This window comes from Somniosus microcephalus, chromosome 21, assembly GCF_052327205.1.
Source record: "Somniosus microcephalus isolate GS21.2 chromosome 21, FLI_Smic_1.0, whole genome shotgun sequence".
Classification (NCBI taxonomy): domain Eukaryota; kingdom Metazoa; phylum Chordata; class Chondrichthyes; order Squaliformes; family Somniosidae; genus Somniosus; species Somniosus microcephalus.
In genome coordinates, this window is record NC_141007.1 from 13088366 (window position 1) to 13104364 (window position 15999).

A 15999-nucleotide genomic window follows, 5' to 3' on the forward strand; every position below is an offset into this window, starting at 1 on the left:
CAGTGAGTCGCCATGTGTTGGCCATCCCCTCACCGTCAAATCATATACCCGAGACAGTGTCGGATCATTGCGGGTCTCCTTCTCTATATCCGCGTTAGTTACTGGCAATCGTTCAATTATTGACGAATAAAATATTTCGATAGGGTCCACTGCTGGTGCTTCCTCCACAGTAGGCAGTGGCAGGCGTGATAGCCCATCAGCGTTTCCATGCTGTTTCGTGCCTTCATATTCTATTTCATATTGGTGCGCCCCTAGAAAAAGGGACCATCTTTGTAACCGTTGTGCAGTCATCACCGAAACGCCCTTCTTTGGATTAAAGATGGAGACAAGTGGTTGGTGGTCAGTCAGCAAGATGAACTTCTGCCCATGCAGGTAGTGGTTGAATTTTTTTACTCCCCATACTAGGCTGAGGGCCTCCCTGTCAATCTGGGCGTAGTTGCGCTCGGCTGAGGTTAGTGACCGAGACGCAAAGGCTACTGGCCTCTCCAACCCATCTGGGAATTTGTGCGACAGCACCGCTCCAATACCATAGGGTGATGCATCACATGCCAAACGAATTGGTAGTGCTGGGTTGAAATGGGCCAACACCTCTTTTGATGTGATCAATTCTTTGCACTTCTGGAAAGCTCGTTTACATTCGTCATTCCACTTCCATGGTACCCCCGTTTGCAGCAGGGTGTCCAGTGGGTGTAATACTGTAGACAAATTTGGTAAGAACTTATGGTAGTAGTTCACCAGCCCGAGGAACGACCTCAGTTGTGACACATTTTCCGGTGCTGGAGCCTTGACTACTGCCTCAATCTTTTCAGGGGACTTATGTAACCCCTCTTCATCAATAACATGGCCACAATACGAGATCTGCTTCTGGAAAAACTCACACTTGTGGCGATTAGCTCGTAGCCCATATTCCTTTAATCTAGTGAGCACCTTCTCCAGGTTGGCGAGGTGATCACTGTCATTTTCGCCCGTGACCAGGATGTCGTCCAAATAACACTGGGTCCCTGGAATCCCTTGCAGGACTTGATCCATCGCCCTTTGCCAAATAGCTGGAGCCGATGCTACCCCGAACACCAGCCGGTTGTATTGGTAGAGACCTTTATGAGTGTTGATCGTGAGGTATTGGCCCAGTAATTCCTCTCTGAACGCGTGAGTACGGTCGGGGTACTCACGCGTCTGGCCGGAGGAAATGCCCGTGTTCAGCATGCACAGCGCATGCGGGGAAAACCGGCATTTCCAGTCCTCTAAACAAAGGGGTTCAGAGGCACAGCGCGTGCGACTGCACAGGCAGCGCTTGCGCAGTGAACTTCGTCGATTTCATTCATGGATTCAGTGAGGGTAAGTCCTTACAAGTTACACTTGAAAAAAGCATGTGTAAAGTTGCTCCAAGGCTGCGGAGGAAGATATATTTTATCGTGGAGCTTCTGAAAGGCAATATTTTTGTTTGGGAAAGGGAGGAAAGTTATTTTAAGAAATGCTGAGGTAAGTTTTAAAGTTTAAATTTTTTTTTTTTTAAACGGGTTTTCAGTACGGTAGGTAGAAGGAGCAATTGTGGCTGTGTGAATTGAATGTGAGAATGAGTGTTCTAAAATGAGTAATGTAACATTTCCAACACTTTTAAGAAAGAAACTTTTCATCAGTAATAAGTAATTATGTATGTATGTCCGCATATATTCCTTTACGTATATGTATGTGTGTTTTATATTCCTTTACTTATGTGTATGAATGTATGTTTTTAATTATGATTTTCCAGTAAGTTACTTTCTCTGAAAGTCATAATTAAATACATACATTCATACACATAAGTAAAGGAATATATACATACACGCAAAGGAATATATACAGACATACATACATAATTACTTAAAAGAATATATTACTGATGAAAAGTTTCTTTCTTAAAAATGTTGGAGTCATTTTCACATTTAATAAACACAGCAAATTCAATTCACATAGCCACAATTGATCCTTCTACCTACAGTACTGAAAACCCGTTTTAAAAAACAAAAATAAACTTTAAAACTTACCTCAGCATTTCTTAAAATAACTTTCCTCCCTTTCCCAAACAAAAATATTGCCTTTCAGAAGCTCCACGATAAGAAATATCTTCCTCTGCAGCCTCTGGAGCAACTGTACTCATGCTTTTTTCATGTGTAAGTTGTAAGGACTTGACCTCACTGAAAGCATGAATGAAAGCGGCGAATTTTACTGCGCACGCGCTGCCTGTACAGTCGCACGCGTTCTGCCTCTGAACCCCTTCGTTCAGAGGACAGGAAATGACGGTTTTCCCCGCATGCGCTGTGCATGCTGAAAACCAGCATTTCCTCCGGCCAGACGCGTAAGTACCCCGACCGTACTCGCGCGTTTGGAAGGGAATTACTGGGCCAACATTTTACATGTCAATAAAATGAAAAATTTAACAATTGCACGATTTGCCCCCTCGCATCTGCGACTGAGGGTCCAAGGAGGTGCATTGCGCAAGAGGTCATCGTCGTACGTATCCTCACACTGTTCCCTTTCGGGAACTGTATGAAGTGGTGGAAGGATTTCTGGCCACGTTAACACTCCTTCCGTGACCATAACCATCTTCATACCAGCCATTAGGGTGGTTAGTCCTATGGCGTGAGGGTTTTACGGGCTCCCACAACCCATCTGAGGGGGGGGGCCACCCACACCCGCGGACGCAAGTATCCCGCTGGATGTCCACCCAGAATTCATAGTTGGAGCTCCGACTCCACTTGCCGGGACTGTCTGGAGCGGGGTTTGAAACCCTACTCCTTCTGGCCCAGCGGCGGGTATGCTTACCGCTACGCAAAAGGCCCACTCCGCGCAAAAGGTGACACCCATACGTTTCCTGCGCCTTTTCCCTCCCCGTGACTGGAGCCCTATGCTGCCACTTGAAAGACCAAGCTATCATCTGTCCTTTTTGCGGCGCCTTTGACTTCTCATTACCAATGATGAGCAGGCGCTGCGCCTCCACCTCGTTGAGGAGATTGCTGAGGTCATCATCAGTTCAATTGTGAGTTCTTTTAATGCCGTGAATTGTGCTCATTCCAGCCATTTCACGTTGCTAATCGGATTGGGCCTTTGGCGTAGTAGTAGGATCCCCGCCGCTGGGCCAGACGGGGTAGGGTTTCGAACCCCGCTCCAGACAGTCCCGGCAAGTGGAATCGGAGCTCCGGCTCTAAATTCTGGGTTGACATCCAGTGGGATATTTGCGTCCGTGGGTGTGGGTGGCCCCCCCTCCTTGTATAGCTTGTGGGAGCCCGTAAAACCCTCCCGCCATAGGACTAACCACCCTAATGGCTGGTTCAAAGATGGTTACGGTCACGGAATGAGCGTTAATCACGGCCATAAATCCTTCCACCACTTCATACAGTTCCCCAAAGGGAACAGTGTGAAGACACGTATGACGACGACATTGCTAAATAAATAAATGGAATTAAAAAAATTCTTTTAGGGCTTTTAAAAGTCTTTAAATTGCTTTAATTCTGTTTAAAACTACTTCAGATTCTTCAAAATAATGTAAACGTTTTTAAAAGTTTATAAAAGTTACCAAAAGCTTCATAAAAATACCAAAAACCTATTTAAAATGCTGCTTTGCATGTAAAAATGCTTAGCAGCTTGTGAGAAACATTGGGGGCGTGTCCTATTAAACTGAGACCTCAAGGGGCGTGTCTCAGTTGCACTGCGCGCAACAGGCTTCGCGCTGGCTGCACTCCTGGGCGGCGTGACGTCAGACGCTGCCCGGGAGTCAACATTTTAAAACAGCAATTCCAGGCGTCCCTGAAGCTCAACGGCCGGCGCGTCGGGTAAGTGCATATCGGGGGCTTGCACGCGCGGCAAGCCCCCGACCCGAATTTCTGGGCCATTGTTTCGAGGCTTCTTCTACCTCCATTTGCAAGTATGCCTGGGCTAGATCAATTTTGGTGAAGCGTTTACCTCCAGATAGCGAGGCGAAAATATCCTCAATCCGTGGAAGCGGATATTGTACCGTGTGAAGGACTGGGTTCACTGTCACCTTAAAATCCCCACAGATGCGGACCTTCTTTGGTTCCCCAGGCGTATTACTCAACGACCTCTTCATTACAGGAACGATGGGTGTAGCCCACTCGCTCCAGTGTACTTTGGACAGTACTCCTGAACATTCCAACCCTTCCAGCTCTGCTTCGACGGCTGGTCGGATCGCATAAGGCACTGGTCTGGCCTTAAGAAACTTTGGGCTTGCATTTTCCTCTATTTTAATCGTTGCTGTTATGTCTTTTAGTGTTCCGAGTCCCTCCTGGAGCACTTCTTGTGCGTCAGTTAGCATTTTTGACAGTCGTCCAGGTGTGACGTCATCATCCTTTTTGGCCTCAACCTGCAGTGCCCGTATGGAATGCCAGTCTAATTGTATCTTCCGGATCCATTCACGTCCTACTAGTGGTGGTCCTCCATCTGGCAATACGTATAGGTCCATTTTAGGTATTTCCTGGCCTTTGTATATCACTTTCACCCTTATTTTTCCTTTGGGGTAGACTTTTTGCCCCGTGTACGTCTTCAAGACAATCTCTGTAGCTTTCAAGGGCATATGTGAAAATAGCCGCTTGTAGTCCCTTTGGTTTATGACTGTTAGGGCTGATCCTGTGTCCAATTCCATTTTCACTTGGACTCCGTCTATCTTGAGTGTGACCCAGATAGTCTGGTGATCCTCCATTTTGTTTACCTTATGTAGTTTCAGACAACCCAGCTCCTTGCTTCCAGAGTCTGTATCACTTTTCTGTTCGTCTGAACTACTGTCCATCACCTTATGTACCTTTTTGTACGTCTCCTGTGGAGATTTCTTGCTGTTGGTTTTCTTCCCTGACCGGCAGACTCTTGCTATGTGTCCTGATTTTCCACACTGTCTGCACACTTGGTCCTTGAACCAACAATCCTTCTGGTCATGTGTTGTTCTGCCGCAGCGATAACACTTCCCTGCTCCATATGACATTTCATTGGTGCCATATTCTTGCGGTCTACGTTGTATCTCTGCAGCGCCCCTTGCGGCTGCTTCGTGTGATACTGCCATGCTGAAAGCCTTGTCCAGCGTAAGATCCTTTTCTGATAGAAGCCGTTTCTGGGTTCCTTCGCTTTGAAGCCCACACACAAACTTGTCCCTTAATGTATCTGCTAGTCCCACTCCAAACTGGCAGTGTTTCGATAGCTTGCGCAGTTCCGTTAAGTACTCAGCATTACTTTCGTCTTTATGCTGGTTCCTTTTGTGGAACTTAAATCTTTCTGCTATCAGCAGCGGTGTGGGGTTTAAGTGGTCCTGTAGGATTTCTACGATGCTTTCGAAATTCTTATCCACGGGCTTCTCTGGGGTTATTAGGTTTCGCAGTAAGCCATAAGTTTTTGCACCTATGGAATTTAACAAAACCAGTGCTTTCCTAGCATCTGGCACTTCATTCACCTGGCAGTACACCTCAATGCGTTCCACATATGTCGCCCAATCTTCGACTTCATTGTCGAACGTAGAGATACTGCCACTCTTCGGCATCCCTGGGTGTGATTCAACTGTCAAAAATGGCGTCTCCCGCGCTCTCCCTTCTTCTCCGCTGGCACAAAATGGCGTCTCCCGCGCTCTCCCTTCTTCTCCGTGGCTCAATGGCGTCTCCCGCGCTCTCCCTTCTTCTCCACGCGGACACTGTTCAGCCCTTGAGCCCTGGCTGTGCTCTGCGCGTTTTCCTGTGCGCCTTCCCGTTTCCGCCGCTCGGTCCTGAACCCGGCTGCTGTTTTACCCTCTCTCTGTTTTGTTTTTCCTCGACGCCGCTCGGTTTCCAACCCCCGGCTGCGCCCTGTGCGCTTCACCCTCTCTCTTACCCCGTCGACGCTGCTCGGCTTTTTCTCTGCCGTCGGTCGGCTTCAGCCGCCGCTGTCCGGGAAGGGTGTGCGCTGTACCTGTTGCCAGTCTGTTGCTGGATCGTCGTGGCTGGGGAACCAAGCCCGGCTCTCAACAGCCTCCCCTGCGATGTTCACTCTCTGCCGGACGACTGGGTGGTTGCTCGTGGTCGACGCCCGTGCTTCTGGCCTCGACTTGCTTCCACCGCCCTCCCGGAGCGAATCCTTGAAGGGAAATGCAGAGCTGCAGGTGGATTCGAATCGACCTCGTCGCCACTATTGGATCTGTGATTTTTAAGGTATGATGTTTCCCAATAACTACACGGAGGCTGTAACTTAACAATCAACAGGTGTTTACTGGAGTAGGGTAGTCTCAAGACAGAGGCATGCTCAAAGCTTATATACAGGTGTGGTCACTGCCAGTACTACAGTATACAGGAGCTGTAAAAGTAGTTCTCTCTTAAAGGTACATACACAACAGTGTCAAGCTTTCCAAATACTAAGCAGAGAATATCTGAAGAATGTGAGAGGGCACATTTGTGCACTCCCTAATTTCTGTGGTGTGTTATTTACCTGTTGTAATGTTTTATATCTGAAGTCCTACTCACATGCATAGAGCATCCCCCAGCACTGAGCTAAGAGGAAAGATTTGACTTACCTCAGACCCTTACATATTTAATACCCCCAACTCTCTCCCAGTCTTACCTCAAATCCATAGACATCTACAATCCCCACAGAGCTGTCCATCTCCACCGGCATCAGACACTCATTGATTTGTTGTACCAGCCAATCAAATAGCAGGGAATAAAGAGCTTTGGCGATAGTATCTCTGGGCAGAGAAAACGGAAAGTTACTGGCATCTTAACATTTAACAGAGATAGAGGGAGAGACAGAGAGTGAGGGAGAGAGAGAGAGAGAGAGAGACAGGGAGAGACAGAGAATGAGACAGAGAGTGAGACAGAGAGGGAGAGACAGAGAGGGAGAGAGACAGAGGGAGAGAGACAGAGGGAGAGAGACAGAGGGAGAGAGACAGAGGGAGAGGCAGAGAGAGAGAGACAGAGAGAGACAGAGGGAGAGAGACAGAGGGAGAGAGACAGAGGGAGAGAGACAGAGGGAGAGGCAGAGAGAGAGAGACAGAGAGAGACAGAGGGAGAGAGACAGAGGGAGAAAGAGACAGAGGGAGAGACAGAGGGAGAGAAACAGAGGGAGAGAGACAGAGGGAGAGAGACAGAGAGAGAGACAGAGAGAGACAGAGAGAGACAGAGAGTGAGACAGAGAGTGAGAGAGACAGAGGGAGAGGCGGAGAGAGAGAGAGACAGAGAGAGACAGAGGGAGAGGGAGAAAGAGACAGAGGGAGAGACAGAGAGAGACAGAGAGCGCAACAGAGAGAGGGAGAGACAGAGAGCGAGACAGAGAGAGAGACAGAGGGAGAGACAGAGAGAGACAGAGAGTGAAACAGAGAGTGAGACAGAGACAGAGAGTGAGCCAGAGAGTGAGAGAGACAGAGGGAGAGGCAGACAGAGAGAGAGAGAGAGACAGAGAGAGAGAGAGACAGAGGGATAGAGGCAGAGGGAGCGACAGAGACAGAGAGAGAGACAGAGAGAGACAGTGGGAGAAAGACAGAGGGAGAGAGAGAGAGAGACAGAGAGAGAGAGACAGAGGGAGAGAGACAGAGGGAGAGAGACACAGAGAGAGAGACAGAGAGAGAGAGACAGAGGGAGAGAGACAGAGGGAGAGAGGCAGAGGGAGAGAGGCAGAGGGAGAGAGACAGAGAGAGAGAGAGAGGGAGAGAGGAAGAGAGAAACCGATACAATGGCCCCAAAGTTTATGGGGAGGCCGAATACGGTCGATGAATCTGGCAAGGCCGGAGATGTGGAGGACCACATTAACATTTTTTAGCTCAGTTTTCTGCCCAGCTGCCGGCCAAATGGACAGCCTGGCCGGCGGGCAGGAAGGAACACCAGCGGCAGGAGGCAGAAGCTAGGGATCCTTGGGGACGGTCCCTGGCAATCGGGAGGCGGGGAGAGGCCGTGATCGAGGGGGGGGAGAGGCCAGCAATCGGGGAGATCATCAATCGGGCCGGGGTGAGGCTGACGATCAGGGCTGGGGGAGGCCGAAGGCTTCCTTGAGGGGCCTGGGGTGGGGGGGTGGGGAGCACTCCTGGCCCACGAGGATTGCTGAAACAACCGCTTACCCTGTGGAGCCGGCAGCTCCCGCCTCCCTTTCACTGCCGAGCTTCCCGACCCCTGGGAAACCCGCGCAGTAGCAGCCAATTTTAAATTGCACTGTGGGAGCCCGATTTAAATATGTTAATAAGCGTCCCGCCTCTCCACTGGGGACACTTGGACGCCCTGATATTCACCGCCGTAAAAATGGAAAATGGCAACGGGCACGTGCGCGACATGTTCGGGACGCGTTCCTCGTATTTAACCCCCCACCCCCACCCCACCCGCCGTGAGGGGACTAATATCGAGCCCACAGTGAGAGTGAGAGAGACAGAGTAAGAGAAAGAGAGAGGGAGAGAGAGGGAGAGAAAGAGAGAGGAGGGAAAGATAGAGGGAGAGACAGAGAGAGAGAGAGATAAAGAGAAAGAGAGGAAGAGAGACAGAGAGTGAGGGAGACAGAGAGCGAAGGATCTGAAAGGGAAAAACTGAAACTGAGATGAGACAGGATAGAGAGAACAAAGAGAGAGAGAAGGACACAGGGACACACAGCCACATACACTAATACATCTCATAGGATACAGACCAGACTTTGAGCAATCATACAGCTGGTCACCTGGCATCTACAGAGCTTTCCACAGAGAGGGGGGAAAAGATACAGTCATAACTGGTCTCCTGAAAAGATAAAAATGAAAACTCAAAACACCATTATTTCTGTGTACGCACATACCCGAAACAACATGTGTGTGCATGCATGAACCATGTCTGTACGGGCATGAATCAACATACATGTTCCTATATTAGCCAACATTCATGTACACGCATAGAGAATGAACGCAATCACACACACATGCAAAAACATGCACCACAGACAGATACACACATGCACCACAGACACAGAGATAAGCATAAAGATTCATGAAACATGCAATGATACACTGCCGCTCCCCCGCTCTCCAAATCTGTAACTGCCCCTCCCTCCTGTTACTCCCCTGTAACTTCCCCCCCTCCTGTTACTCCCCTGTAACTGTCCCTCCCTCCTGTTACTCCCCTGTAACTGTCCCTCCCTCCTGTTACTCCCCTGTAACTGTCCCTCCCTCCTGTTACTCTCCTATAATTGCCCCTCCTTCCTGTTACTCCCCTGTAATTGCCCCTCCTTCCTGTTACTCCCCTGTAATTGCCCCTCCTTCCTGTTACTCCCCTGTAATTGCCCCTCCCTCCTGTTACTCTCCTGTAATTGCCCCTCCCTCCTGTTACTCCCCTGTAATTGCCCCTCCCTCCTGTTACTCTCCTGTAATTGCCCCTCCCTCCTGTTACTCCCCTGTAATTGCCCCTCCCTCCTGTTACTCTCCTGTAATTGCCCCTCCCTCCTGTTAATCCCCTGTAATTGCCCCGCCCTCCTGCAACTCTCCTGTAATTGCCCCTCACTCTCAGGATGTGTTTTCGTATTGTCGAGTGCAGCCTATTCAGGAGATGGAACAGGGGAGGGTCAGGGGAAAAACATCATGTCCCAAATTTCCTCGCTGGTTCCGCTGGGTCCCTGCCACTCCCGGGATTTTCCATCTGCCCTTTCTAGGGCGATTGATACCAGGGGGAAGCCTCAGGGAAGAGACTGCCTAAGTCTTGCTTGCCCGGCTCAGGAGGGAGCAGGTAAGGGACTGGAGGCCAGTACGATGAGTGAGGTGAGGTGTACCTTCTCCAGAGGTAGGTTTTAAGGAGCGTCTTAAAGGAGAGAGAGGTAGAGAGGTTATGGGAGGGCACAGATACAGGTACACAGAAACATATGTACATATAAGTACAGTTACACCGACACAAGTACACATGGATAGAGGCACACAAACACACACACATAGACACAGGTACACAGACACACATACACCCTGTAACAAGTACACAGACACACATACACCCTGTAACAGGTACACAGACACACATACACCATATAACAGGTACACAAACACACATACACCCTATAACAGGTACACAGACACACACACACATAGACACAGGTACACAGACACACATACACCCTGTAACAAGTACACAGACACACATACACCCTGTAACAGGTACACAGACACACATACACCATATAACAGGTACACAAACACACATACACCCTATAACAGGTACACAGACACACACACACATAGACACAGGTACACAGACACACATATACGATCATTACAGGTACACAGACACACATATACGATCATTACAGGTACACAGACACCCAGTGCTGCCCCAGGGTCCCTGATGCCAATAATTATGAGCGGGTGATTGGTTTGCCCTTGTTGTACTCACTCTCACTCGTTGTGTGATGACACTGTGAAGCGTATCCGCTGAGACCTGCAGCAAATTGGCCACAATTTGTATCTCGGTGTGACTAACAATTACAGCCAGCTCCTGGGACCCGTCCTGGAAAACAATCCTTACGGTCAGTCACATGTCAGGCTCGTCCTGCAGCAGCAGACGCTGCCAATTGTACCGTGGGCTGTTTGAGGACTCCCGTAAGATTGGTGGTGAGGCAGTGTCTGCCCGCTCGCCAGCGGGGAGCTGCCGGCTGGAGACTGATGACTCCAGAGGAGCAGCAATGGACCTGGCACTGGGAACCTGGGAGTTTGGCGCACTAAAGAGGCCAGATGGAGCGGGGGTGCTGTTCAATGTTCCCCCTGATTTTGTTTTGGATGCGCGGCCCCTTTAAGGGGCTGCACAGCCCATTCACAGTTTCACGAAACTTAACATGGGAAAAGCCAGACCTGGGCTGCCAGTGGCCGCACAGTTAAGAGGGAACCTTGGCTGTTAGCCGAAGGTTTTCAATAAGGAATATTGAAGTCGGGTGTCATATGTTTATTAAGCATACAGTGCATGCAATAGTACTTAAACATATACTTAAAAGGCAGCACTTGCAACAAAACCTGATGGTTGGTTTGGGATTCAACGTGTTACAGTTCTGAGCTCAATATCTTGGGCTTTTACTAATCCAAATACTCATTACAAACTGGCAATTTTATACATTTCTCTCACTTCTTCTACGTGACAAGCCACACAATGTTGTGCTGTGCTACATAATTATATAAACTTTATAAAATACAACTCCACATCAGGAGAATTGTAATGAGCTTGTTGTCCCTTGTCAATAATTTTATTTCCCTTACTTATTGAGCTCTTGTTCTGTTGGGCTAACCAGTATAACTTCCTTCCTTTGTTATCATATAGATAGTTTCACTCTTGTTCCATATCATTGCTCTGTTACCAAGTGAAACCTTTAACTATAAGTTTGTCTTTGTCTCTGTATCAGTCGTGCTAATTAAAAATGATGACGTACACCCAGAGATTTTCCTTTGAAGAACTAACTTATTTTCCCACACTTGTATTCAACTGATTAAAGTTCTCTGAAACTTACAAATCACTGTGCAATAACACGTCTTTAATTAAGTTTACTGAAGTGAAAACTAATTAACAGGCAAAGGCTAAAGGTTAGCATTGCTACAATATAAAGAGCGATCAATAGTAGTATAACATTAATAGACTTCAGGACAGTCTGATGAGCCCTTTCCAAACCGTGCTGGGTAATGGTGCAGCTGAGGAAAGAGGGAAGGAACCTGCCCTGGAAACAATGTCATCCCTTCAATCAGTGCATCCCCTGACAGGCCAGGCAAGGGGTGTCTGTGCAGTCTGCCAATTAGTCCCTCCCCAGAATGTGTGGAATACAGGCTTCATCTGAAAGGAGGTGTCGAGAAGGACAAGCGAGCCTTCAGAGTAGAGGACAGATGGGGTTCTTTCTCAGACTAACACTGCTCCCACAGGTTTATGGATCAGTTCATACCCGCCCTGTACTCTCTCCAGGCTGGGTTTGGATCTTTTTATGTATAAAAAGAAAGACTTACTTTTATATAGCGCCTTTCACGACCTCAGGACGTCCTAAAGCACTTTACAGCCAATGAAGTACTTATGAACTGTAGTCACTGTTGTAATGTGGGAAACGTGGCCACCAATTGCACAGAGTAAGATCCTACAAACAGCAATGTGATAATGACCAGATAATCTGTTTTAATGATGTTGATTGAGAGATAAATATTGGCCCGGACACCAGGGATAACTCCCATGTTCTTTTTCGAAAAAGTGCCAAGGGATCTTTTACATCCACCTGAGAGAGCAGACGGGGCCTCGGTTTAACGTCTCATCTGAAAGGTGGCACCTCCGACAGTGCAGCACTCACTCAGCACTGCACTGGAGCATCAGCCTAGATTTTTGTGCTCAAGTCTCTGGAGTGAGGCTTGAACCCACAACATTCTGACTCAGAGGCGAGAGTGCTAGCACTAAGCCACGGCTGACACACTGTCAGAGTCATAGTCATAGAGTTATACAGCACAGAAAGAGGCCTTTTGGCCCATCGTGTCCGCGCCAGCCATCAGGCCCTGTCTATTCTAATCCTATTTTCCAGCACTTGGTCCGTAGCCTTGTATGCTATGGCGTTTCAAGTGCTCATATAAATGCTTCTTGAATGTTGTGAGGGTTCCTGCCTCTACCACCCTTTCAGGCAGTGAGTTCCAGATTCCAACCACCCTCTGGGTGAAAAAGTTTTTCCTCAAATCCCCTCTAAACCTCCTGCCCCTTACCTTGAAACTATGCCCCCTGGTTATTGACCCCTCTACTAAGGGGAAAAGTTCCTTTCTATCTACCCTATCTATGCCCCTCATAATTTTGTACACCTCAATCAGGTCCCCCCTCAGCCTTCTCTGCTCTAAGGAAAACAACCCCAGCCTGTCCAGTCTCTCTTCATAGCTGAAGCACTCCAGCCCAGGTAACATCCTGGTGAATCTCCTCTGCACCCTCTCCAACGCAATCACACCCTTCCTATAGTATGGCGACCAGAACTGCACACAGTACTCCAGCTGTGGCCTAACTAGTGTTTTGTACAGCTCCATCATAACCTCCCTGCTCTTATATTCTATGCCTCGGCTAATGAAGGCAAGTATCCCATATACCTTTTTAACCACCTTATCTACCTGTCCTGCTGCTTTCAGGGATCTATGTACATGCACACCAAGGTCCCTCTGATCCTCTGTCCTTACTAGGGTCCTACCATTCATTGTGTATTCTCTTGCCTTGTTAGTCCTCCCAAAATGCATCACCTCACACTTTTCAGGGTTAAATTACATTTGCCACTGTTCTGCCCATCTAACCAACCCGTCTATATCTTCCTGAGGCTTCCCTCCTCGCTATTTACCACTCCACCAATTTTCGTGTCATCTGCGAACTTACTGATCATACCTCCTACATTCATATCTAAATCATTAATGTACACTACAAACAGCAAAGGACCCAGCACCGATCCCTGTGGTACACCACTGGACACAGGCTTCCAGTCACAAAAACAACCTTCGACCATCACCCTCTGCCTCCTGCCACTAAGCCAATTTTGGATCCAATGTGCCAAATTGCCCTGGATCCCATGGGCTCTTACCTTCTTGACCAGTCTCCCATGTGGGACTTTGTCAAAAGCCTTACTGAAGTCCATATAGACTACATCAACTGCACTACCCTCATCCACACACCTAGTCACCCCCTCGAAAAATTCAATCAAATTGGTTAGACATGATCTCCCCTGACAAAGCCATGCTGACTATCCTTGATTAATCCTTGTCTCTCCAAGTGGAGACTAATTCTGTCCCTCAGAATTTTTTCCAATAATTTCCACTGATGTTAGGCTCACTGGCCTGTAATTCCCTGGTTTATCCCTACTACCCTTCTTGAATAATGGTACTACATTAGCTATCCTACTGTCCTCTGGCACCTCCCCTGTGGCCAGAGAGGTTCTGAAAATTTGTGTCAGAGCCCCTGCAATCTCCTCCCTTGCCTCACACAGCAGCCTGGGATACATCTCGTCTGGGCCTGGGGATTTATCCACTTTTAAGCCTGTTAAAACCGCTAGTACCTCCTCCCTCTCAATACTAATTTGTTCAAGTATATCACAATCCCCCTGCCTGATTTCTATGCCTACATCGTCCTTCTCCATAGTGAACACAGATGCAAAATATTCATTTAAAACCTCACCTACATCTTCTGGCTCTACACAAAGATTGCCACTTTGGTCCCTAATGGGTCCTACTCTTTCCCTGGTTATCCTCTTGCCCTTAATATACTTATAAAACACCTTGGGATTTTCCTTTATTTTGCCCGCCAGTGTTTTTTCACGCCCCCTCTTCGCTCTCCTAATTTCTTTTTTAAGTACCCCCCTGCACTTCCTGTACTCCTCTAGGGCTTCCACTGTTTTTAGTCCTTTGTATCTGCCAAAAACCTCCTTTTTTTTCCTAATCCATTCTTGTATATCCCTTGACATCCAGGGTTCCCTGGGTTTGTTGGTCCCACCCTTGACCTTTACAGGAACATGTTGGCATTGTACTCTCTCTATTTCCTTTCTGAAAGACTCCATTGCTCTGATGTGGATTTTCCTACAAGTATCTGATCCCAGTCCACTTTGGCCAGATTCTGCCTTACCATATTAAAATCAGCTTTCCCCCAATTTAGAACCTTTATTTCCGGTCCATCTTTGTCCTTTTCCATGACTACCTTAAATCTCACTGAATTATGGTCACTGTCACCAAAATGCTCTCCTACTGACACTTCTACCACTTGCCCAGCTACATTCCCTAGAGTTAGGTCCAGTACCGCCCCCTCTCTTGTAGGACTTTCTACATGCTGGCTCAAAAAGCTCTCCTGGATGCACTTTAAGAATTCCGCACCCTCTAATCCTTTCACGCTCTGACTATCCCAGTTAATATTAGGGAAGTTGAAATCCCCTACTATTATTACCCTATTATTTCTACACTGAGATTTGCCTACATATCTGTTCCTCTATCTCCTCCTGACTGTTTGGGGGCCTATAGTACACTCCCAGCAAAGTGCTTGCCCCCTTTTTGTTTTTAAGTTCTACCCATATGGCCTCATTAGAGGAACCTGCTAAGATATCATCCCTCCTTACAGCAGTAATTGACTCCTTGATTAATATTGCGACACCCCCTCCTCTTTTACACCCCCCTCTGTCTCGCCTGAAGATTCTATACCCCGGAACATTGAGCTGCCAGTCCTGCCCCTCCCTCAACCATGTCTCTGTGATAGCAACAATATCATACTCCCATGTGTTCATTAACACCTTCAATTCATCTGCCTTACTCGCAAGACTCCTTGCATTAAATTATATGCCATCCAGCCTTGCCATACTCCCTTGTGCTGCTATATATTTGCTCTGCCTTCCAGGCTGACTTGTTTTTCCCTCTATATTTGGCTGTGCATCACCCCCTACTATAGCTCCACTCTGTATCCCATCCCCCTGCCAAGTTAGTTTAAACCCCCCACCCCCAAAAGCAGTAGCAGACCTCCCCGCAAGGATATTGGTCCCATTCCTGTTCAGGTGCAACCCGTCCGACTTGTACAGGTCCCACCTTCCCCAGAAGCAGACCCAGTGATCCAGGAAACTAAAGCCCTCCCTCCTGCACCAACTCTGTCATTGTGACTGTCAGAGGATTTTGCATTTCACTGCTTCCCTTCCATCAGATCATGTCCTACACCTTGCTTCAAACAGGTCTGTCCTCCCGCTTGATCCCCTGATCACACCAAAGCTTGTACTTTCTGTTCGCCCACTTTACTACATCTTCAAAACATAACTTTATTTAAAATATGCGTCAATTGCACTCTACCTGTCCCTCCAAAGCCGCTGCTTCCACCAGCCTCTCTTGTTACTTCCTCTGAATCCACCCTCCCACCTCTTCACTCTGCGAGCTCTCCCGAATAGGAAGTCGCGCTTTTGGGCTTACTTTCTCCTCCAGCTTTAGCTTCTTCCACTGCTCCATTTGTTCAATCATGGTGCCTCACTCCAAGTTTATTCCCACCAGCTGTCTCTGTATTGAAGTAAGACTGTACAGACTGTACTCCTCATGGTATCCCTCCCACCGTTCTCGAGCTGCATGCCTCT

At 48.0% G+C, this 15999-nt stretch overlaps 1 protein-coding gene across 1 annotated transcript in view; it reads right to left on the reverse strand.

The window, feature by feature from the left end:
- LOC147102609 (unconventional myosin-XV-like) overlaps positions 1 to 15999 on the reverse strand; it is a 388701-nt gene that overhangs the window by 338636 nt on the left and 34066 nt on the right. The window contains exons 6-7 of the mRNA XM_085964088.1: positions 8638 to 8696; positions 6565 to 6688 (exon numbers count right to left, since the gene is read on the reverse strand). Coding sequence (XP_085820214.1) covers positions 6565 to 6688; positions 8638 to 8696 — 183 coding nt within the window. The remainder of the gene's footprint in view (positions 1 to 6564; positions 6689 to 8637; positions 8697 to 15999) is intronic.